Source organism: Leptinotarsa decemlineata, unplaced genomic scaffold, assembly GCF_025532065.1.
Source record: "Leptinotarsa decemlineata unplaced genomic scaffold, Ldec_3_MD MMD2_P_RNA_scaffold_11, whole genome shotgun sequence".
In the NCBI taxonomy this organism is placed as follows: Eukaryota; Metazoa; Arthropoda; class Insecta; order Coleoptera; family Chrysomelidae; genus Leptinotarsa; species Leptinotarsa decemlineata.
Window position 1 is genome coordinate 7,853,253 of NW_027412525.1, and position 27,084 is coordinate 7,880,336.

The 27,084-nt window shown below is 33.9% G+C and overlaps 1 protein-coding gene across 2 annotated transcripts in view; it reads right to left on the bottom strand.

Annotated features, from left to right (window-relative positions):
• Uba2 (Ubiquitin-like activating enzyme 2) overlaps positions 1–27,084 on the bottom strand; it is a 142,515-nt gene that overhangs the window by 51,706 nt on the left and 63,725 nt on the right. For both annotated transcript variants that reach the window (XM_074170792.1, XM_074170787.1), the window contains exon 5: positions 20,207–20,509. In XM_074170792.1, the coding sequence (XP_074026893.1) occupies positions 20,207–20,509 (303 nt within the window). The remainder of the gene's footprint in view (positions 1–20,206; positions 20,510–27,084) is intronic.

Sequence of the window (27,084 nt, forward strand, 5' to 3'; positions counted from 1 at the left end):
AATATTGTAAAATCAGTCTATTTAATTCAAACCAATTTTGTAACACGGACAGAAGGACCGCGGTCGATAGCCAGTTGGGCAAAATTGTAATTTTGTTCAATGAACTACAATTATTATCATTATTATTTTGTATTATCTGATTAATATCTTGATATTTTTAATCCAAATGCTACTGTTTATATGTATTTTTTTAAACACAATGAAAATAACAATATTGTGATGTTTCATTTACAATGAATAAATTGATTGATTGATGTAAAAAGACAAGCATCAATCCAAGTATAGTAAATCCATACTCCGACTCGACCTTTCACAAACTTTTCTTCTCTATTTTCATGAAGTTACTGAATATGTATCAAAAATACCATATATATACTAAATACTAACGGTCTATGGAAATGATAAGCTGATAGATGGAAAAGTTGATGATTTATTTTTTTTACCAAACATTAAACTCTATCAAAATAGAAGCTGTAGGTTGTGGTGAATTAAATATTGATTATATTAGATTATGCTGCCCGTATATAATATGTTCTGTAACCCATATCATCATTTCCTGCTTAGCAACTAATTTGTATCCGACATTGTGAAACAGTGCAATTATAAAAGTACTACAAAAAAAACGAATCCAAGTAATTTCAAAGATCTCAGAGCAATCAGTATATTGAAAATTTTGAAAAAAGCAATGGAACTACAAACAAAGGAATATCTGGAGTACTTCTCTATAATAACTTCGATTCAATCAGGTTTTTGTAAGGGATACAGCTGTACAACGGCACTCTTGCATATTGTTGACGATGTAATTAGAGCAACAGATCAGGGAAATTGTACTTGGTTGATTTTATTGGATTACAGTCGGGCCTTTGACATAATCAGCTATTAACTATTATTGAGGCCTCTTCAATAATGCTAATTTGCTCTTTGGATCATTCTTGAAAAATCGTCAACAAAAGGTCAATATAGACAGAGTTGAATCCCAATTCATTTCATTAAACCGTGGCGTCCCTCAAGGTTTATTTTGGGTCCACTGCTATTTGCTGTATATACTTTGACTTTAGTTAAGAGTCTTCAGTACTGCAAAATACACCTATATATTATAGCTGTCCTCCACAAATGATTGATAACAATTCTCGAATAAATGAAGATCTCCAAGCTTTCACAGGTACAGCCTTAATAATAGTTAATCTAATGTTATTGTTTTCGGCTCCAAAATCAATTGCTGTACTGTACTTAATGCTTTTGATGTTAGTATAAATGAAACTTCTCTCGCAATTGTTCAAGAAGCAAAAAGTCTGGGAGTTCTCCTAAATGACAATCCCAAATTTGAAAAACACATCAATATACTCTTACGTGCATATTTCATGTTGAGGATTATATGCGGTCAAAGGCATTCCTTTTCATCGAGGTTGAGGACAATATTATTGAGGCAACAGTCATTTCAAATTTCAATTTTGCAGATGTGCTCTGTGGTCCTAGTTCAACCAATCAATATGAATCAAAAATTCAAAAAATTCAAATTGTTGCTTGCAGTTAATCTATGGCATAAGGAGACATCCAAGAATTTCACACAAACTTAAAACTGTTGGCTGGTTGAATATGAGTAATAGAAGAGTTCTTCATTCTGCAGTACTTTTTCAAAAAATCATACTGACCAAAACCCCAGCATATCTGGATAGAAAAATCACTCATCGGACGGATGTTCATAATCTCAATGTTGGAAATAAAGATTTATTAACAGGTTTATTTCCGCTTGAACTTTTTAGACGCAGCTTTAGTTATCAAGTTTATGCAATCTACAGGGTGAGTCAAGAAGATTCCCTCGGTCCATTGCTATCAGAGGAAACAATTTTTCGAACTGCTCAATTTTTTTGCAGTCATGTCGATGAATACTATCTTTCAAAATTATTTTCTCGCATATTGAGCAGAGCGTGACCACCTAGTATATGAATACGTCAGTTGATTACATATTTTTTTAGCTCTCTAAGGAATTTTTGTTTTCAAATTTCCATTGTGGCATTGCCAAGTTATTCCAAAAAAAACATATTTTGCAGACAATATTTTTTTAATTCACCACCCGCATATCTACAGGAATTAAGTTGATTTTTTTAGGAATAGTTAGTCAACATCACCATGTCCTCGTTCTCTTGTTCGTTAACAAGATATAGGGTGCTCGGTAAAACTGGTCAAGTTTAATTCATTTCAAACAGATATAATTCAACTTTTTCAAATGGAACACCTTGTATTTTTTCATTTGTATGGAATGTTTCAACATTTCACAACATTTTTTATCAGAGGTATACTATACGGAAAACTGATATTTTACAAATTATACCAAGTTTTAGTAATTGTCGTAACCACATAAAAATGTATTCTTCTTACGTTTACTTACTCAAATTTGTTTTTCAAATATTCAAACTAATCGCTAGTACATTAGCATACCATTTCATACCATCTAGTGATAGCTATCAGCGGTTTCAACGGTAAGAAATGCTTAAAAAACTAAAGAATATTTATACTGCTTTTTCTTTAAAAACCCATTTATCCATCCATGACTGATATCAAAAAATGAATATCGGAATTTGTCAATGAATATCGGAATTTGTCAATGACGCCATGTGTTGAAGTTTCTTTCGCGAATTATGTATTGGAAATTGGTTTTTAAAAAGAAAATCGATTTCACATAAGACTCAAGAAAGCGTTTATTCTCTTCGAGAGCAGTACAAAGAATGAATCTGGTCATTTTCACGCCTTGGTCAAAGATGAAAATGACTGGTTTAAGTTTGACGATAGTCGTGTCACTAAGTGTTCTGGCGAAGTATTGAATTTATTGGAGCTTCTGGAGACACCTTACATTTTGTTTTATGAGAGAGAAGACATTGGCAGATAAAGATATTCAGATGATGTGGTGCTACAGGTTTTCCCGGGTTTTTCTGCAGGTGAAAAAGCAAATGCGCCACCGGAATCAATGAAGTCGCCCTGGAGCGCCAATTAATTTTTGTTATTTTATAATTTCACAATTAAGACAATTATCAAGAGATTCGAAATATAATGAATTTGAATAAAGGAGTTATTTTTTGAAGTTGTGGTTTCTAAGGATCTGCTGGCTTTTTGGGTCTTCTTGAATAGTTTTTAGAAATACTGCTTCAATTTTGGCAAGCTGAGCAGTATCCTGATGACGATGATTACAAATATCATAGTCCCAAAAATAGGTGTTGTAGGACCTTGGTTGACTACGACACCTATTTTCTTGAATTTTGGTAAAATTCGAGGTGTCGTAGACTTTTGGAGCTTTCAAGTCCGCTATTTCCAATTTGGGTAAAATCATGGGTTTTCCTTGTTGAATGTAAATGTCGTTTACGTATTTTTTATCATGGATTTGGATTTCGCATGATTGTGGGATTCTAATCAATACTGGAGAATTGATTTATAGGTATTGATCTGTTTTACATTTGGAATATAGACGTTCTTCTTTGAAAGGGATTATCGATACTCGATCTTGTATTACTTGTTCTACAAAGGGATCTTGCATGTTGATTTCCAGAACTTGGCATTTTTCTGACACTTTTCCTTCAAAAAGGTGAAGTGTTCAGTTATCCGGTGACGCGAACGGGCAATCTTCTTTTTCGAACTGGATATCTTCCTGGTTCTGTGCCAAATATGGGTATTTGGGGAAAGATATCGTGTGATTTTGAATAACAGGATATACACGATAGAATTCAAAGAATTTGAACCTTACAATAGGGACGTGTATTGCAAAGATCAATTTGGTATTGACAAAACTGACTTGCGTTCCTAAAAATTGATAATACGTGAGTGTATTCTTAAAATTTGGAACTTGATTTCAGTTATATATTTTCATTAAATATGTCGCCATCTCCTGAAGTTCAGCAGTAGATACTATTGAATTATGCAAAGTGTTCAGTTTAGAAAACATAATGGCCGTTTCAATATTATCTATGAAGTTTATCAAATTCTGACAGTTCTAAGTTCAATTGTAATAATGTTCCTTGAAAACTAAGGTAATTATCGATATTTTTATTGTATCACTAATTGTTACCTGAAATCTTTCCAAATCTCGCTAGAACTTCTCTTGGTTCGCGCTGAAAATTCTAAGGGATTTGTTATAATGGTTTATTAATGTTTTAGACAAGGAAATTTGAAGATTAGTTTCGGGAATAATTTTTTCTTGATTATTTCCCAAGACATTAATAGCGTTATTATAACGTTCCTCGTCATCAGAGTGGAGGTTGCCAAAAAGCCATTTGTTTACCTTACCAACTACGTTGATTAGCCCTCTTTCATTGCGAGTATGAAATAAGGGTAATAGATTGTCGATTTTTTATCTGTAAAGTGCTAATAAGATATTTAGTTCTGAGCAGTATATTCTCAGATAATCCGTGATAAGATATTGGGGTACTTACATTAACTTGAAAATACTTTTTTCAATTGATTCAAAATTGTTATTCAAATTTTGTATCTGGTTGATAATTATTTTAAGGGCCAAATAGTGTAGAAAGGTATGTTTAGTGAATGAGTCTAGCGTTTCCTAGTTGTATTGGGAGGATGATACTAGGTTGGTAACGTCTATGTCATCCTTACAATATGTCAGTTGAACGACCTGGCAAAGAAGAAGAAATTCATCGTCTTGATTTTCCTGTAACAAGGTTTGTTCTTTAATATTTCTGGGTTTTCTAGCGAAACTTTTATATGTTCCGGATTTTATAATTAATTTTTTATCAGTTTCCTGATCGAGGGTAACCTTTTTGAATTTTGGTGAATTTTTGTTTGGAGGGTTTAGTTTTTATATAAACTGTTTTTCGACCCGTATATTAAACTATATTTCGACCCGTATATTGTGGAGCGTTTGACCTTGTTTCATTTGATTTAGTTATTACTTTTTCTTTAGTTGTTGTAGAACAGTTTATAATTTATGACATTAAAAATAAAATAAATACAACAATAAAAATTAATTGGCGCTCCGGGGCGACTTCATTGATTCCAGTGGCGCATTTGCTTTTTCAGCTGCAGGAAAACCCGGAAAAACCTGCAGCACCACATCATCTGAAGATCTTGATCTAACAATGTCCTCTCTCTCATAAAACAAAATGTAGGGTGTCTCCAGAGGCTCCAATAAATTCAATGCATCGCCAGAACACTTCGTGACACGACTATCGTCAAACTTAAACCAGTCCGTTTCTTCTTTGACCAAGGCGTAATAATGACCACATTCAACGCCAGAACCACAGTGAACAATGACTGCATGAATATTATAACAGTGGTCTGCTAGGTTGAAATGTTCATCTATTTCGAACCTTCCAAAGAGTTTTCTTGCTTCCGTTAGAGGTTGAGTCTTGTTTGAATATCATCAGTGTTATTATTAGATTGACTGGTGCCTCAGCTATACTTGTTTCCTTATAACAGTCAGTTAGTTTGGCGCATGTATGACAATACAGTTGATCATCACCTGTTAAAAATTCCATTTTCAGATGATTTAGTTGTTTGATTTGCTCTTTGGATATTTTCGTACATATTTTTACCAACTTCTTTGTAGTTTTGAAAATAGTTCGATAAATAACGTTATCGTTCATATCCAAATGGTTAGAGTCGTCAATATGTCCTTTAATGACTCCAAACAGAGTGAATTTGGTTACACTATGTATAGAGTTATTATAGCTCAAAATAGCGTATTTTACCAATTGGTCTTGGGTGAGGTTTTTATTTTCTTCTCTTAAACAACGAAAATGTTTCAATTGGGGTAGAATGAAAACGTTCTACTGGGGAATTTGAGTTGCTATTCTTCGCAATGGTGAAATGAAGTTGAATATGGCGAAGAGAACAGAAATTTTCTAAATCTTGATTTTTAAACTCTGTATCGGTGTCACTTGTGATTTTTAGGGGTAACCCATAATGAGTTACAAGATTCAAAAGACCTTCAACTATTGATATTCCTGTTGCTGATTTAAATGGTATGCCTGACCGTATCGGGAGAAAGCATCGGAAATGGTCAAGTAAATATGGTTAGATATTCTGAAAACGTCGAATGGTTTGGATGCAGTGGGGGTTAAATTGAACGTAATGGCAAGAGGAACCCTGTCATATTTTTTTTAGACATGTTTCATAATCGTTGATAATAATTCTCTATATCTATAGACATATTCGGCCAATAATATCGTGAACCTAATGTGACCGGATTTATATATGGGATAATATTCTAGCTTTTAAAGTTTCTACGTCAGTCAAAAATTTTGTACAGTGCAATAATTTGAATGAGGAATTTTTAAAGCATTTTGGATATTTACGGGAAGTACTTCCGAATGTTGTGAGTTTTTGAAATACAGGGCTTAATGCTGTTTGGGGTTCAAATATTCCCTTCCAAAGTTTTGATTTGATTTTCGAGTTCGACTTTTGGGTAAGTGACGTATAGTCGGAAATTTTCGAATACTTTTCCCCGTCGAACTTTGGTTTTGTCTAAGTCTCCAACTGCTATAACTAGCTGATTTTCATATAATACTACTATTGGTATTGTCAATATAGGGTTTTTAGTCCAATAAAATGAGGATTTAAATTACCATGCAAAAGGCAAGCCTGCATTTTTCAATATAAGTTGATTTAAGCATACATTCAAAGGATTTATAGTTGAAAAATGTTGAATTTCATTTAGGGGATAGAAAATGAATAAAAACTACCCCAAAAATCCCTTTTTTGAATATATCTCGAAAGCATAAAAATATATGAATAAAAGGTCGAAACAAAAAATGTAGGCAATAAAATTTTCTATAAAATCGTTTCTGATCACTTTTGACGTATCTGCAATAGAAACCGAGATATTTGCAATAATCAGTTAATACTTATAGTTCAGACGGGCTGCAGTAGAGCAGCTAATTCTGTCTGGCAACAGGTATTATACATTCACCGAGCAAGCGTAACGAAATAGGTCGATGTTATAGATTGTGAAATAAATCATTGTAGTTGGGTGTTTGGGAGAGTGACCACACTTCACACTTCCCAATTTTCGCGGGGCAGTCCAGCTTTTTGGTGGGTTTGGGTTACAGGATCTTTTTTTGGAACTTCTGTCCAAGGGCACCGAAAATTATGATCCAATGCTCATTCGATTCAGAATGACCCCTAGCAACTTTTTGAAAAATTTCGAGAGAGGCTCAAAAAATTGCAAAAGTAAAAATTTTGTAAAAAAAGCGGGGTTTGGTTTTTTGCAAATATCTCTGTAAATATTAGATATCCCAAATCAGAAAAAAGACTTTTGGAGTGGAAAAAAATTACTAAAAAAACAACCTTCCCAAACTCTATCACCAACATTTTTAATTTCAATTAAGAAGCGAAAATAGTTCTGAAAGCAGGCAATGCGCGTTCCGTACGCGATGACCGATATGGACCTTTTTTGTACAATAATAATTATTTCAAACCATTAAATATCATCATTAAGAAAAACAAATTCACATACCTTCTAGACACTTGAATGAACGAAAATCAATGAAAAAAAATTTTCTCGTGATTAATTTATTAGATATATAGTTAATTAACTAAATTTTAAAAGTTTTGAATTTACATAAAAATCTTGATAATTTTTAAACCAAAAACCTCAATTTTTTTACTTCTTCAAACTCCTCTTGGAAGCTTTTAAAAAAAGATTCCCGTTAAAAAAATATAAAAATTTGGATTTTTCACTTTGTTATTAATAATTAAAGACAGTAAAAAGTGCAAAATTCAATTGAAGCAATGAAAAAATTTTCTTTATATTCGAATTTTATTTATATTCCTATTATTGAGAGTTACATAAAAATGGTTTTACGCAACTTTCAGCTCAATTTGTTTGAAAAATTGTTATAAACAAATGTATTGTTTATGATATATTTGAAATTTTTGAGGAAATTTTTATCAGTAATGAATATTATGATTTTTAAAAACAAAATCAAAAAAAATAAAAAAAAATTATTGCTTAAAAACGCATTTGTTGATTCACAATTTTGTTTGCTACTAAATATGAATATTGAGGAATGATTTTTTTAATCATAATTTCTATTTTTTTGATATTCTGAATAAAAACTATGTTTTTAATTCAAATTTATTTAAAAAACAATTTGTTTTGATCAAATTAATTTCTACAATTTATATTTTTTAAATGCTACCAAAACAAAACAAAAACAACAATTTGTTACTTTTTGTGACACATGGTTTTTGAATTTCACTAGTTCTAATATATAAAATGATTTGAAATCCCTGAAACAACTGAAAAAAAGGAAGAATTAAAAATGAATAGCTGAAAATAACAATTATATTAAGCAAAAAAACTGAAATGGAATAATAGTGAAATAAAATACAAGTGAAAACAGAACAATTGAACAAAAAATAAAAAAATAAAAATAAAGAAATAAAAATGAAAATGAAAATAAAAAGTTAAGAGATTTCAATCCAAGTTAGTTCACGACGTTTCGATTGTTAATATATATAATCGTCTTCGGGTGATACCTGGACTGATTCCTCAGAGAGATGACTATTTATGGGTTGTTCGAGTACTTTCATTTATCCCCGTTTTCCATTTTTTCCGCTTCACTAGTTCAGCGGGAGATAACCGTTTGGCGGAAGTTGGCCATTTTTTGCTTGATGATGGGTTTCCATATGTTGCATATCTCTACGCTAGCTTGGCTGAATACGTTGTTGGACAACATGTATGCGGATTTCTTGAATTTTCTCCTAAACCAATGTTCCTCTCTGTGTATGATCTCAGCTTGGGATCACTCGATGTTGTGTTGATGGGTTCAAACATGGTCTGCTATTCCTGATTTGCTGGTTTCCCCTCGCTGTGTGTGTTTCTTGTGCTCGGCAATGCGAACATTCAATGGCCTCTTAGTTTCACCAATATAGGATTTTCCGCACTCACAGGATATCCGGTAAATGCAATTCTTGGAATCGCAGTCCGCGTTTGGTGACCTGGTTTTCGTGAGGCTGCTACGGATAGTGTTACCGGATCTGAAGCAGGTTCTGATGTTGTACTTGGAACCAATTCTTCTTATCCTCTCCGATAATTCTCTGATGTAGGGAAGTGCAAGCATTGGTTGTGACGGCTTCTCTTTATTGCGAGGCTCCTGCTGTCTTTTAGCCAAAGTCTTTTTTACCATTGCTAGGGAGTAGCCATTTCGTTGAAGATCATTTTTGATGATGTCTAGTTCCTTCTCGAGACCTTCGTTCGTATTACATAGCCCGAAAGCACGGTCTACTAGTGTCTTGATGATTCCTCTTTTAGTCGATTGATAGTGGTTGGATTTGTGGTTCAGATACTGTCCCGTGTGAGTGGGTTTTCAGTATACAGATGTTTCCCACTTAGTGTCGGTCCTCTTCACCAAAACGTCTAAGAATAGTATTCGTTGTGGATTTTCTTCTCCATTGTGAAAGTGATGGAAGGTCTCACGCTGTTGATGTGTTTCAGAAAGGCGTCTAGGTCAGTATTCCCATGGTTCCATGTTATGAAGGTATCGTCAACATATCTCAACCAGACTCGAGGTTTTTTGTGGGCTTCTTCAATGGTCAGAGTTTCCAACCACTCGATATATATGTTGGCTATGACTGGTGAAAGTGGCGATCCTATTGGCAGCCCCTCATCTTGTGTGAAGAATTCGTCCTTCAGTTGAAAATAACAGTTTCGTGCACAGCATCCTAGTAATTCTATAATTACTTCTCTAGGTAGATTCGTTCTTTCTTTCAGGTTCCTGTCTTCGAATAGCTTTCTCTGTATAATCTGGGGTGCTTCTTCGACCGGAACGTTGGTGTAAAGGCTTTTCACGTTGAAACTAATTAGTTGATCTTCTTGTGTGACTTCAATTGACTCTGGTCTATACCGATCATCAGCTCAAGAGATTCGGCTACTCAAAACTTGTCTAGATTTTTACTTCCCATAATAAAACCATTACAAGGAAAAACATCCTCTTTCGTGAAGAATTCAAGGCATTTTTTTGAACTACTAGAGTCAATTGAAGTCACACAGAAAGATCAACTAATTAGCTTCGACGTCGAAAGCCTTTACACCAACGTTCCGGTCAAAGAAAACTCCAAATCATACAGAGAAAGCTACCTGAAGACGAAAACCTGAAAAAGAGAACGAATCTACCTATAGAAGCAATTATGGAATTACTAGGATGCTGTGCACGAAACTGTTATTTCCAACTGAAGGACGAATTCTTTACACAAGATGAGGGGCTGCCAATAGGATCGCCACTTTCACCAGTCATAGCCAACATATATATGGAGTGGTTTGAAACTCTGGCCATTGAAGAAGCCCACAAGAAACCTCGAGTCTGGTTGAGATATTTTGACGACACCTTCATAATATGGAACCATGGGAATACTGATCTAGACGCCTTCCTGAAATACATCAACAGCGTGAGACCTTCCATCGGTGAAGAGGACCGACACTAAGTGGGAAACATTTGTATACCGAAAACCCACTCACACGGGGCAGTATCTGAACCACGAATCCAACCACCATCAATCGACTAAAAGAGGAATCATCAAGACTCTATTAGACCGTGGTTTCGGGCTCTGTAATACGAAGGAAGGTCTCGAAAAAGAACTAGACATCATCAAAAATGATCTTCAACGGAATGGCTACTCCAAAACATTTTAATGTTTTCTGTCATCGTAAAGTAAAACATAAAATAATATACAGTATATACAAATCATCATAAAATCGACATTGACTCCTTGCTTTCCCACACTTTATATTTCAGGTCATTTTTAACTTTACTTTTGTCTATTAATGTCTTTAAACGATTTTTTTCACAGTTGCAATTGTGTCACAATCACTTTCAAGAGGCAATTCACAAATTGAGCACAATTCACGTTCCATTATCACTTTTCACAGGTTCTTCAATAAAATAAAATAAATAAAACACACAATAAAATAAAACACTCTAATGAAATGGATGCAAACACTTTCGTGAATGAAAATAAATATAACTCGCATTCATTCATATGTGCACCTGGGAAACACCGACAACACTTGATCTATTTCGTAGTGCTGGAGAGATATAGCCGCTCTACTGCAGCCCATCTGAACTATAAGTATTAATTGATTATTGCAAATATATCGGTTTCTATTGCAAATACATCAAAAGTGATTAGAAACGATTTTATAGAAAATGTTATTGCCTACATTTTTTGTTCAGACCTTTTTTTCATATATTTTTATGCTTTCGAAATATATTCAAAAAAGGGATTTTTGGGGTAGTTTTTATTCATTTACTATCCCCTAAATGAAATTCAACATTTTTTAACTATAAATTCTTTGAATGTATGCTAAAATCAACTTATATTGAAAAATGCAGGCTTGCCTTTTGCATGGTAATTTAAATCCTCATTTTATTGGACTATTTCAGCAGAAGTATGTGCCGTTTCCAAGTCCACCTCTGGTACGGGATTGACTTTGGTTGCCGGTTTTACTAATATGTTAGAAATAATATTAACTCTTGGTTTTTCAGCATTTGACGGCGGAGCCAATAGTAATCAGTGATATTATCGTTGTCTAGATTCGGAAGATTGTTCAAGTTTTCCAGTTCTTTTTATATTTCTTCGTCAATGTCGTCCAAATTAACATCGGTTGACATTGTTTCTAAAGCATTCATGCCAAAATTAGGTGGGTATCTGGAGATGGCGTCTGTTGCTTGATTATTTTTACCATTTTTATATTTAATGACGTAATCAAACTCTTCCAATTTTAGGCGCCATCTCACAAGTCTGGAGTTTGGCTCTTTTGAGGAAAAAAGCCATTGTAGAAGTTTGTGGTCTGTATAAATCCCAAATTTCCTACCAAAAATATTTATAGCTCCAAACTATCGCGAGCAGTCCTTTCTCTATAGTAGAGTTTTATTTCAGCAGAGTTCAATGTTCTACATGCATAGCAAATGAGATGACTATTTTGAGACGAATTGCTACCCAATGCATATTTAGAGGCATTGGTAGAGAGTTCGAAATCTTTTTCGAAGTCTGGGTAAGCTTACAAAGGTTCTGAAATTAGAATATTTTCACATGTTTCAAAACATTATCTGAATTCCTTGGTATGTTCGACTTTATTGTCCTTTTTTAGACATAGTCATGGGTTTGGTAATTTTAGCGAACCTAGTTTGTTGTTGTATAGGTTGAATTGGTATAAGCTGATTTGGCCAAACTGGTTTTGGTATTGCTGAAAGTGTGGTTGATGATTGACATAATGTTGGTTATTGAAATTATGCCCTTGTTGAATTATTACCAAAGTGTGGGTTAAGACCCAAATTAGTCCTGGGAGTGGTATTCTTTATTTTGTTTGAACTTCCGTACATTCCTTCAAAGTTTTCAAATTCATTCGCATACGCCATTGCATCTTCCAGTGAAGCTGGTTTTTTAATATGCATATTATTTTTCAGGATACCAGTACACCCTGCAATAAAGATTATCAGTTTAGATAAGTTTCCAGTCGATCCTTTGTCGATCGACAACAATTCAACTTTCAAATTCAGTATATTTAGTATTATAATTAATTATTTTCGCAAGTAAACCTAATGTCAATATCCAATATTCAGTTGGAATTAACGTCACTACCCTATCTTTCCCAAAGTCCTCAAAAAGAGGGTTTAGGAAAGTCGTAAAGGAATTTAGCACTTACAGTTTGGTAATTGTAGTCTCCTGGTTCCTTTCTCGATCTTCTCCTGCTGAGAGCTCCTTGAATTCCTTCGATCCTCGCTGAAGAAGTTGAAACTTCAAAGTCATGAAAACGATTTCTAGCACAATGCAAATGTTCCTTTTCACGACCGCGAGAATCCTAACGACTGCACCAATTATGTATTGGAAATCGAAAACTTAGTTTTTAAAAAGAAAATCGATTTCACATAAGACTCAAAAAAGCGTTTATTCTCTTCGAGAGCAGTACAAAGAATGAATATTTATTAAGACAATTATTGAGAGATTTGAAATATGAGTTTGCAAAGTCCCGGGCTCCTGTAGATAAGGCACGTTTCTTGATATCTGGTACCACGTAACTCGCGTGTTGATTGAATCATTTTCATTATGAATAATGTATTGGAAGAAATGGTGCAAATGGTCTATGCTTTGCGGAAACTGCCTCCTTGCATCTAGGATTTACAAAGAGAAGTTCCCCGAAAAAAGACAGCCAGATGGAAGTGCATGTCAGGCTCTAAAAACAAGATTTGAAAGGACTGGTAATGTCAATCACGAGAAGTTCTAACGTGTCTGCCCTGTACTTATGATGCACTGTTTGGAACCTTTGGTGTAGCAATGAATATTACTGGAGTATTTTCCCAACACCAAACCGTTATTTTAACATGTATATGTTATTTCGTTATGTATATGAAGGCTCCAACTGAGTTTGTAGTCAAGAGTGAGAGGAAGGGAGAGAGAAAAATCAATGAATAGACCAAAAATTATCGATGTGCTACCACGGGCAGTTATAACATGTTTTTTGAATTCATACAGAGCTTTTTTGTACTTTTATTTTTCATAAAGGCAAGCTGATTTGACAAGTTCATTTGTCATGAAAAAGTATCATAAATTGGTTTTTAACGTCGAGTTCAAAAAGTTTGAAAATACTCAAAAATGTCTTCGTGAAGGCCTGAGTACAAAACTACATTTATGTGGTTATAGAGTTTAGGAGTTAAAGGTATAGAGTTCATGTCTTTGCAGAAACTTTTAAAGGGCAAATATATCCTAATATATTATGAAAGAATAATCCTTTGTCGCTAATTTGATTATATGTACATATAATGTGAGTCAAAGTAAAATTTCTATTTTCAATTAGATTTGAAATTCCATCTAACCTACCTACTATTTATGAAATCATAACTTAGTGAGGATCGAAAATATGTGCTCTTATATTAGCACAGACCGTAATAAAATCTATTGCAGGTTTATGCAGCGTTATTCAGCGTTCAAAGAAAAAACATGGCAGCGGACATTGAGCGGAATATACGGCGTGCCATGTCTGCCAACATGCAAGAAAAAACATCCAAGTTGGCATCATCAGGAGATGGCGGAGAAAAAACATAGATGACGCGCGCAGGAGGGTTTAATATTTTTTTGTGGGATCCAACATGCCAGAAGGACAGCATTATGTGTCAAATATATGAATTAACAAAGTTTCGGATCTGCACGATTCATCGAAAAATAAACACTTCCGGTTTATAAAAATTAAGATAGAAGCAAAGTAATGTTGAATTCGGAATGGCCATATCGTATAGAGTTCAAATCTATAATAAAATGGTCACTTCCGGTCGTCCGATTTCGATAATTTCGACATCAATGGCTTCATCTCGATGTCAAGAAACATAATTGAGCATTTGCAGAAGTTTTGAAAGCATAGGAGGCTAACTTTGTTATTATTGAAGATGGCAGGGGGTTGCGGGTACTCTAACGTCACATTTTTCACTGGAGGACACGAAAATGAAAATTATAAGTATGTAGCATAGATTTTCCATCATTTAGGTAGTTAATTATTAGGTCTGTTGTTGTTTCGGATGTTGTAATTATATTTGACTCGGTTGTGCAACATTACCAAATGTTAGGTGATAAATGGGGGGAGTGGAGGGACGAAAACACGCGGCATTGTGGAAGGTGGGTAATATCATTGTTTGGAACAGTTGAAATAATCAGTGATAAAATGTCATCTGAAGAATACAAACGGAGAGTCGAAGAGTTTTGTGAACGTGTGGAGAAAGACATTCAATTTTTCGGACTATACGATATCGATATCGTTTATATGCAAGGAGATAAAAAACGTGACTATCTAATTTTGAAATTTCACGAGTTGGATATGACTACAAGAGTTGTGAATTTAAAGGAGCACAACAATACATCGTAGATGGTTCCCACATTCGGCAACAACAACGAAGGTGTCTCACCCTGTATGCACTACATTCACAACCGAACCAAATATAATTGCAGTCTCCGAAATGCAAATATTCTATACAAATGGCTTTATAATATATTACCAGAATGAAAATGTATAATAAATATTTAAAATGTTTCGTTACTTTCTTTTAGAAAACTTCATCACCTGATGATGATGATAGTGAAAACAGAAACGTTGCACGAAATCCCTTCATAATCTCCAATGCCGCGTGTTTTCGTCCCCCCACTCCCCCCCCCCATTTAGTCAAATATAATTACAACATCCGAAATGCAGGTATTCGATACAACAGACTTTATAATTAACTACCTAAATGATGGAAAATCCATGCTACATTCTTATAATTTTCATTTTCGTATTCTCCAGTAAAAATTGTGACGTTAGAGTACCCGCAACACCCTGCCATCTTCAATAATAACAAAGTTAGCCTCCTATGCTTTCAACAATTCCATAAATGCTTAATTATGTTTCTTGACATCGAGACGAATCCATTGGTGTCGAAATTATCGAAATCGAACGACCGGAAGTGAAAAACAGAAGTGACCATTTTATTGTAGATTTGAACTCTACACGATATGGCCATTTCGAATTCACCATTACTTTGCCTCTATCTCAATTTATATAAACCGGAAGTGTTTATTTTTCCATGAATCGTACAGATCCGAAACTTTGTTAATTCTTATGTTTGACACATTCATCAATGACAAATAATGCTGTCACTCTGGCATGTTGGATCCCACGAAAAAATATTAGACCCTCCTAACCTTTTATGTTGCACGCGCCATCTATGTTTTTTTCTCCGTCATCTCCTGATGATGCCAACTTGGATGTTTTTTCCTTGCATGTTGGCACGCTGTATATTCCGCTCAATGTCCACCGTCATGTTTTTTCATTGAACGCTGCACACCCTGTATATCACGATGATAGCTTTTTTTTATTTAATGCTAGACGCCATGTTTTTTTCCTTAAACGCTGCACACCCTGTATATCACGATGGTAGCCATGTTTTTTTTCTTTAACGCTGGACGCAATGTTTTTTTCTTTAACGCTGCACACACTCTGTATTTCATGTCTTTTCCATCAACGCCCTGTATACCCATTTACTATTGTTCTCATTCCAAGCGAGCTCGACTTTACGTTATCTTTCAAACCGCGATAACGCTGCTCGATTATATGCCGTACGCGTGACCAACCGAACAAACCGGTCATGTGACAAATTGCTACGCTCTCATTGGCTGGTGTAATAGAACCGGCTTTGCTGTTCTAGTGTTTTCTTTAAAATTCTACGAAGATTTGTTTCGAAAGCCACAATTCCCAAAACGCAATTAATTTTTTAATGGAACTTTTTTACCGTAATATGACACCCTTCCGTCTTATGAAAGTCGTAAATAATCCGTCTAATATTGAAATACTCATACTCGGGAATATCAGTTACTGGTGCTTAGGCCACTTCTTTCTTGTGGTGAAAAATTTAACTCTCCGTTATTTGCAGAAATCAACTGATCGACACCCTTCTTTAACCCAGATATACCGACTGTCCTTAAATACGGACACCTGTTACAGCCACCTACAATCATTTTATTTTCATAGTTTCGGTTGTTTAAATGAGATGGCGCTTAGTATTGCATCGCAGAAGGTGTGATTGAAGGTTTATAAGTTATTAGAATTGCGCGTGTGTTGTGCTGTGCGTTGTAGTTTTAAAAAGTATCGTCATCAAAAAATGGATATATATATATATATATATATATATATATATATATATATATATATATATATATATATATATATATATATATCTATATATATATATATATATATATATATATATATATATATATATATCATGTACTATACTTTTTATTTGAGGTTATGTTTGTACAAGGAGGCTAGTATGCTTTTTCTAGCACTGTTTTTTTTTAAGGACAATCGGCATATCACCATGCAAATAACGAATTTTTGGTTTCAGCGGCTTGACGCTACACGAGTTACTAGAAAGCGTGGAGGAAGACGATACATCCAATAGAAATGACATACAAATTGCCCTTATGCCACCTACCAACTGTTGCAATGATTTAACAGATGAAGACTCGGGGGATGAGGAATTTATGACTGTAAGTAACTTACCTGGTACCCAACTAAGAGCGGAAGCTGAATTGGTTCAAAATGAGGAAAATGAAGAAGATGCAGACTTATGGGATGAAGAAGACAACATCCCGCTTAGCCTTTTACAAACATCTTCTAGTAAAAAAATATGTATGGGAAAAAAAGGATCTGCAAGAGTGGCAACCAATGCAAAAGGCAAATGCAAATTTTTCTCCAACGGAACTATTTTTTCAAATTTCACTAGTTCGGACTTCCATTGTCTACTATATAAAATGATTTGAAATCCCTGAAACAAGTAAAAAAGAATAATTAAAGAAGAATAGTTGAAAATAACAATTATATTAAGCAACAATAAACCTGAAATGAAATGATAGTGACGTTAGTTAACTAACGTGACTTGGAATCTCTACACTTTTTTATTTTTTGTTATTTTCTTTTTTCATTCCTTTAATTTTTATTTATTCAATTATTATATTTTTACTTGTAGGTTATTTCACTATCATTTCATTTCAGGTTTATTGTTGCTTAATATAATTGTTATTTTCAACTATTCTTCTTTAATTATTCTTTTTTACTTGTTTCAGGGATTTCAAATCATTTTATATAGTAGACAATGGAAGTCCGAACTAGTGAAATTCATCACGAAACATTGTCAATCACCTTCAAACAAATATTTTTTCAAATGTTTGATGAAGATATGATAAATATGTTTGTAACCTATAGCAATATGTATGCTGCAAAGAAAAATAAACCTGGAAATATAACACACTCTGAAATGAAAGCATTTTTTGGAGTATTGTTGCTAAGTGGATATGTGCCTCTTCCAAGGAGGCGTATGTTTTGGGAAAAAAGTGGCGATACAAGGAACGAAGTAGTAGCAAATGCATTAGCTAGAGATAGGTTTGAGTTTATCATGTCAAATCTTCATTGCTGCGATAATGACAATTTGGATATAAATGACAGGTATGCCAAAGTTAGGCCATTTTTTGATAGACTGAATCAAAATTTCCAAAGATTCGCGCCTTATTCTGAGACTCACAGTGTGGATGAATCCATGGTTCCTTATTTTGGGAAACATGGATGTAAGCAATTCATCAAGAATAAACCAATTCGCTATGGTTACAAGGTTTGGATATGTGCCACAAGTAGCTGCTACTGTGTGCGGATTGAGCCTTATCAAGGAGCCAAAACAAAGCTAAAAGAACGATACAAATCGTTTGGTTCAGGTCCATCCTTTATTCTAGAATATGCCGACATACTCAAGATGCTTGGAAGTTTTCCCTACCATATATTTTCTGATAATTTTTTACAACGGTCCCACTCTTGGATCAACTGCAAAAGGACAATGTAAGAACTACAGGAACTATCCGGGAAAACAGGATGTCAAAGTGTCCAATATTATCAAAAAACGAAATAAAGAAAAAGAAGAGAGGAGAATATGATTTTAGATCTACTCAGAACAAAGTAGTTATTGTCAAATGGCATGATAACAATGCAGTAAATGTTGCTTCCAATACTTTATCGGTGGAGCCATTACACCAAGTATCACGGTTTTCCCAAAAAGATAAGAAAGGGATCACTGTAGATCAGCCACACCCGTTATATATTTATAATAAGTTCATGGGAGGAGTAGATCGTTGCGACCAGAATGTAAGCCTCTACAGAACGTCAGTAAGAGGTTAAAAATGGTATTTTTGTCTAATTGCGTATGGTCTAGACATTTGCGAACAGAACGCATGGCAACTCTATAGACTACAAGGAGGTTCACTTGACAATCTATCGACTAGACGACAAATTACTTTGACGCTCTTGGAAACCAATTCGATGTGCGAAAAAAAGGGGAAGACCTTGCACGTTTGAGAACGTTGAATCAAGATTAGGTAACCAAGATCACTTGCTTGTATCCCAACCCAAACAGACTCGATGTCGTGTATGTCACAAAAAAGTTCAGAAAAGATGTGAAAAATGTGACGTGGCTTTGCATATGGAGTGTTTTGTGAGCTATCATAGGTTTGAAAATTAGTTTGCTGATCAGTTACTTTAGAACTAGTATTTAGGTTTCTTATATAACACTCTACCTATATTCCGATTGTTCTTTTTTAAGGACACCCTAAAAGACAGATTGTAAATACTAAAAAATAAACGAAATGTGTTTTTCTTGACTTAAGGAAGGTAAATTGTTAACATTAAAGCAGTAATGTTGAAAAAAAAAACAAAAAATAATAATTCAGGCATATCTGGGTTAACCACTCTTTCAATGGTTTTTATTGAAATACCTAATACAAAATAAAGATTTGTTTCGACATAGTTATTTTTTAAATTTATTTAATGTTACCTGTAGCGAAAGATGTTTTATTTTTCACATTTGATAATGTATCTGACTAACATTTAACACTTTGAAAATAACTGAACACATTAGAAATTATTTCATCAGTTCGGACTTCCATTGTCTAATATAATATAAATTGATTTGAAATCCCTGAATCTGTAAATAAATTAAAAAGATTTAACCAAAAAAATAACAATTTTATTGAACAAAAAACTGAAATTACAAAGAAATAGCATACAAGCAACAACCAAAAAAAAAATTAAATATTAATACAAGCTGAAAATTAAATCATCAGATGATAACCAGTTATCACCCGAAGACGATTGTGGATACTAACAATTGAAATGTCATGACGTAACTTGGTTTTGAATCTTTTTTGTTTATTAAAATTGTTATTTTTTTCGGTTAATCTTTTTTATTTTTTTACAGATTCTTTCAGGGATTTCAAATCAATTTATTTATTTATTATTTTTTATTTATTATTTATTAGACAATGGAAGTCCGAACTGATGAAATACACCACGAAACATTGTCAGCCACCTTCAAACACACATTTAAAAGTATTTCACGTGCCTGACTCTTGATGACTGGTTTTTTGTTAGGCAATGACATTTTTTCAGAAACAACACAAATTATTCAGACAATGCAAAACGCAAACAGCATTGAAGGACAAGTTATGATGTGCCTCTGTACAGAGCATTTGTATGTCTTGCAAGGGCTGAAGTGGGGGTTACTTTGAAAATGAGTTTGGCCGAATGGGGACGGGCTAGCCATCAAGTTTGGAGCTTGCTGTACTATTTATGCATTCATAATTGTTATGATCACCTTAAAATTTGCAAATAGAGGATGGAAATATGTCAAAAACTTACATTTTATAGCAAATCTTGACTTAGTGGGGATCGAAAATATGTGTGCTCTTATATTAGCACAGGCTGTAATAAAATCCATTGCAGGTTTATCATCTTTATCCCATACCAAAAAACTTTTACCAGAGAGCTCCTCTTTCAAAATAGAAACCGTGTCTGAGAACACTTTTGCACATTTACTCATTGTCCAAACTTGCATGTCAGTTGTTCTTACACTATTTTCTTCTTCATTGTTATCTCCTTCATAAGAGGCATATTCCTTCCATGATAGAGGTACAGGGGCTTTACGGTTTTTCCATAAATTTTCTGAAACAGAATAAAGAGACTTACTTCTATTACTAAAAATGATGCTGACTAAAATTAATCTTCAATTGGTTTGATACACTGAATCTGATATTTAAGAAACCCTTCTTGTCCAAATGAATCGATTTTAATATAATATAATGCAAATCTGCAAAGCTTTTATGTGCCTTGACAGGTGAAAACCTGTCAAGCCTCAGTCATAGTCATATATCCCGCTGCCATACTGGATAAAACGACCCATTTTTGCTTAGTACTTTTATAAGAAATAACAGAGCCATTTGATTAAAAAACGAATCATGTATAAGATCACCTGTCAATGGATTGCTAGCCCATTCAGCATCTACAATTCTACAAAGCTTTGAAGATGAGGATCTATATTTTCTTTTAAAAAATGTAAAGTTAACATTTTTTTACCATTCAAGTACCTAAAATTCTCTTGCCATACCTTCAGTGGGTACTAGTAAAACAGTTATTGAACTGACTTTAACTAGTAATTGACTAGTACTAGTAACTTAATCTGGTCCAGTAAGTACATCTAAATACCTAACTACCTATTAATTCTTGATAAGGAATATTTACTTTGAGTCCTTCTTCTGACACGTCTAGCTTACTCTATAATGTTGTTTTTGTTGGTTAACAATCAACCATGTTAAATTTTGTAAGCAACTGTTCAATGTACTTGTATTGACTCAAACTAATTACATTTTTAGACTTATCTATATTAATCTGCATCCCCTCACATTATTTAGCAGTACCTTAATTTTCAATTCTAAATTTAGTTCCTAACTCTTCTTTAAAAAAAAAAATAGTTTCTAGCTTATTATTTGAAAAAATAAAATCATCTACGTATAGTGCTATAATTGTCAAAGATTTATCCTTACTTTTTATAAGCACACATGGTTCTGAATTCGACCTTTTACATCCTTAATTAGTCTAAGATCCGAACCTAAATCGACCTTCACCGAGCTGATCATAGAATGAAATATATTTTATAATGAATTTAGTATATTAGAAAATATGTTGAAAATGGGTTCGTTAAAAAAATCCTGGACAGACTATTTTTAATTAATTTTTGAAAAATGATTTTTAATTAAATTTTGCAACATCAAGATAATAAGAAAATTTTTGTCCTTACTTGAAGTATGAAACGTATAGAATGTGCAGCCGTTGGGTTGTCTATTATTTACCTGGGCGAACTACTGGTTTGTCAGGTATAAACAGGTATATCGATGCCAGTTACTTTCACTGATTAGATAATAAAAAAAAAATTATATCATCTATCATAAGCGCTGTTTCATTGCGAACACGTTGATATAGGGTTGTCTCCAAAATTCGGTCCTATTAGGGATTTGCGAACTTTAAAGATTTGAATTTCAATGCGCGTGGAAATGTGTGACAGAGAGATCCAAGGTAAGTATACTGTGTAATAATAAAGGACCCAACATCGTAGTCACCTCGAATGGCATTTAGACAATTTTTTAAAACCAACAGGTTTCATCGGAGATCAAACTCCTTTGAAAATCCAGGACATCGTCGAAATGAAAGAGAAGGAGGAAGAATCTAATGAATCAGAAGAATTCGAGTGCGACAATGATACTTCTGACGAATCAGATATAGAATAAAGAATATTTATTTTTCATTGATATAATTTTTGTATTTATGCTGTTCTGTAATAAAATTTTTTAAACTTAATACAAGATGTTCAGTCTATCTTTTTTACTATTTTTTAATTTGAATTTTCGGCTGTACACCTTGTTTCTCTTGAATTTTTTCCAGAAAGAGTTCAAAAAAGGAGGGCAAACCGCGGACACGTGTTTTTGCCTATTGGCCTCATCAGCGCGGTGCAACCAAGTGTAAAAGTGGGCAACACTTATTTGCCGAAAGCAGGAAACAACACATATGCACGGAGTCAACAACAGGAGCCAACCGCACATTTGTGGTTCCAGTTAGAAGACCTAGAATTACCAGGCTACATCTAACATGACCACGTAGACAGCTATAGCTACCTGCGTGACATCCGCGCTGATGAGGCCAATAGCCAGAAACACGTGTCCGCGGTTTGCCCCCCTTTTTTGGAATGTTATGTCCACTAATTGTTTCATTTTTGATTTATATATATATATATGCTAACTCGAAGATTCTCATTAATGCTATATTGTTTTATATTTCAGTATTATATATATATATATATATATATATATATATATATATATATTTATATATATATATATTTATATATATATATATATATATATATATATATATATATATATATATATATATATATATTTGATTATTATGTAATTAATTATTTTTTTTGCAACTCAAATGTCAGTTGCTCCAAAATAACGCGCACTGTTTACTATTTGGAGGGTGGTTGAGGTACCTCTATAGTTTACATACCGAGCATGCGCACTTTCTAATATTCAAGGTCCCATTTGAGGCGACTACGATGTTGGGCCCTTTATTATTACACAGTATACTAACCTCGGATCTCTTTGTCACACATTTCCACGCGCATTGAAATTCAAATCTTTAAAGTTCGCAAACCCCTAATAGGACCGAATTTTCTGGAGACAACCCTATATCAACGTGTTCGCAATGAAACAGCGCTTATGATGATATAATTTTCTTTTTATTATCTAATCAGTGAAAGTAACTGGCATCGATATACCTGTTTATACCTGACAAACCAGTAGTTCGACCAGGTAAATAATAGACAACCCAACGGCTGCACATTCTATTCGTTTTATACTTCAAGTAAGGACAAAAATTTTCTTATTATCTTGATGTTGCAAAATTTAATTAAAAATCATTTTTCAAAAAATAATTAAAAAAGTCTGTCCAGGATTTTTTTAGCGAACCCATTTTCAACACATTTTCTAATATAGTAAATTCATTATAAAATATATTTCATTCTATTATCAGCTCGGTGAAGGTCGATTTAGGTTCGGATCTTCTACTAAATCTAACAATATTGAATTTTGTCCTTCATTCCAAGCTTTAAATGCCTGCTTTTAACCATAAATTTTATTTTTATCTACATCTGAACATATGAAGCCATCAGGCCGCTTCATATAAATTATTTCTTTAGTAATGCTGTCTTTACATCTAAATTTACCGATGATGCCAACAGCAAGCGTAAAGGTCTTACCACGGGACCACCTGGCCTACGTCTATGCCAGGGCTCTGCGTGAAACCTTGTGCAACTAGTCGCGCTCGGTATCTCATTGCACCACTATTATTCAATTTTTCTCAAACACCCACTTACAACGCGCACATGTAGCTCCCTACGGTGGATTATCTAGCTGCCAGGCATCATTTTCTTCAAAAGATGAAAGTTCGTCCTCAATGGCACGTCACCACAGCGCTGAGTCATCTCCTGACAATGCTTCTTTAAAGCTTGTTAGTTCGTCAATGCCACATGTATTTATACACTTGAATGTCACAAAATCATCAAGTCTTTTTGGTTTTGGTATTCTATTTGACCGCCTAATTTCTTGACATTCTTGTTGATCGCGTCTACCAACAAAGTCATCATCACCGGTATCACTTTCTGGTTTTTGGTCATTAGATAGCCAATCAAAGTAATTCACTATAACTTTCATCCCGCACTGAAAATTGTGTTTCAATGTTAATTTTAATTTCTTTCCTTGTCTTTCCATGACGTTGACATCTCTAATTATAACCACATCTTTTACTTCTGGGTTATATAAACTGTAGCCATTAGTTGTGTCACTATAACCTACAAAAATCATTTTCTCCTCCTCCATCTGATCTTAAAACATTGATTTTTTTGTGTATTTTTGGTTTTCAACCATGTTTTTAAACTCTATTAATCTGTTTAACCTTCATCTTTATTTCGCGGATAATAAACAAAGGCCACTTTACTGAAGTCATTTTCCAAAATTAAGAAATATTTTCATTGAATACAACCCTGTTTCCTTTTTTATTAATTGACTTATAGATCGTAGGTTTGTTGACAATTGTGGAACACACAAAACATATTTTTATTGTCACATCAAACATATTGTTTTTCACTTCTGTTTTAACATTTAAACAGTGGCGGATTTACCAGCAGGCTGAGTAGGCTTGAGCTTAGGGCGGCGGACTTTAGGAGGCGGCAAATTTGTCCCAACATTTTTTTGTCTTACAGAAATAAAAAATAAATAAGTACCCAAATGTTATTAGATTTCACCACTCAACTGAACCTGTCAAAAGTGGGTAATTTGACGTTTGTCAATCTGCTAATACTTTTTTTATACTATGTACTTGTATTGGTAGTCTTATTTAAGAGTGCGGTGCGGGAACGAATGACGATCATATCATTCGCTAAGAGTGCCTGGCCGAAATGAAAGCGCGGGGGGCGGACGGGTCGCCGAGGGAGCCGAACGTCACGATACGTGTGGTAGCATTCAGTTCGGGAGCAAGAGAGAAAGATATAGAGCGGCGATACAAACTGGGAAATCCCGTCCCGTATTTAATTTTTGTCAAAACAGAAGTCACCTCGGATAACTTCGTCTTGCAATTTCTTATTTAAAGTGTTTAGTGGATTGTATACATAACTTTTATAACATAACACCGGACACCGATTAAGTGAAGACAACACAATACAAACTTTTATAACATAACACCGGACACCGATTAAGTGAAGACAACACAATACAAACTTATTGCAGGTAAGTAATCCTAATGTATAAATCATCCATAACGAATCAGTAATTAATTTAACTTATATTACTGTTTTAGAAGGTTTGCAAATTTAGATTTTTTTGTTAAGTATATTATTATATCTATTGTTGTAGTATATTTCAATAAACTTCTGTTGCTTATATTAGGTAACTATTCAAAGTCTGAATCTGAAATGAGAATGAGTGATGGAAGAAAGTGACTCAGTGAAGCTGTGTATAGAAAAAACGCCAAAATGAGAAAAGAAGAACAAGAACAAGTTATAAGTAAAACGATGAAAATTGACAGTCTTCTTAAAAGTGTAAGGGAAACAGTATTGTAAGACCAGGAATTTCAACCACATGCGGTGATACACTACAATCTGAAAAAGATGAAACAGATTTCAACTCTGCGGCCCAACAACAACTGGAGCCTATTGAACAATCTGCTTTTGAAAAAACCAATATGTATGTTTCTGACAAAGAGACGGTAGTCACGGTAGAGGAATCATGAATATGTATCACAGTTGAAGATGCGTCTCAGAATTACACGTCAAAAGTACAAGTAATGGCCAAGTGCAAACAACAGTGAATCTAAATAAAGATCCAGCTTTATGGGAAATTAGCGGCTTAGTAAATTTGCAAACTATTCACCTTTTTATTGTCAATCATTTATCAAAAATTAGTACAAATATTCTTATAATAGTTTAATAATTGTGATGAGTATACAATTGTTTAGAATCTGTGCAGTTATTTTTGGAATCCAATGATGTTAAATATCAGTATCTTGCTTACTAGAGATTCATATGCTGCTGTATGTTAGTATTTATTGATTTAATGGATTACATTATTTAGAAGCTCAGAAAATTTACTAAACTGGTTTAGAATAAATGTTATTGGTTTAGAAAATTTACTGAACAGGTTTAGAATGACTGTAATCAGTTCTTAATTTTTGATAAGATATGAATTTTTTTAAAAACAAAGATTCATTTTTCAGTCTTTCAATTCTAAAATATGTTCGTCCACAGTCTTTTATCCGTGTAGGGTATCGAAATGAAGAGGTCAGAAGAGGCGGCAAAATTTGAATAGCCTACTGGCGGCAAATGTGTTAATCCGCCACTGCATTTAAATCACCAGAACAATGTATAAAACCCTAAGATTTGTTCGCAACTTCTATCTCTGATTAATTAACCAATCTTTTGTTGGTGTCATACGAATACTTGCCCCAGAATCAATATAAAAATCCTGGTTACTAAACTGTCTGCTTAGAAATATCATACTTAAGAAATTTGAACCTTTTTCTTTGGGTTTTTTTGCTACACTAACTTTTGAAATATCTTTTCATAATGGTAACAGGTTATGTCATTTCTGATTTTTGCTTGACGTTCTCTACTCTTACCAAATTTATCGTTGTTACCAGATTTACCACTGTTCGAAGTATTGCCACCATAATTATACCTTTTGTTTTTAGGTTTGTAAAACTTCGCTGAAAAAAAAGCGCTTTCTATTTTATAACTGTCAAAATCCATGTCAAGCAGTTTGGTTTTAATGGTGTCTGCTGTAATTTTTATGCCACTATGTTTAATAGCCATGATCATCGACGACTATTTTTCTAGTAGACCTGCCAAAAGCAAAAAGCCTGTTCATTCATCGTCCATTTTGAATCCGGTGATTCACAATCTTTGCGACGTCTCCACCATTTTGTTTACATTAGAAGCCGCATCGTCACTACCTTCCAGTCGCGTGGAAATCAGCAATCTCAATAGACTAATCTTCGTTGTGAATCCTGTTGTTATTCATTGTTGTTATTTCCTTGATGTGAGTGTACAGCGTGGTGTCTATTATTAAAATTGGCTTTGCTCCCGCTTGACTAACCTTGTCGGCATCAGTTTCTGCTTCTGTTATGCACTT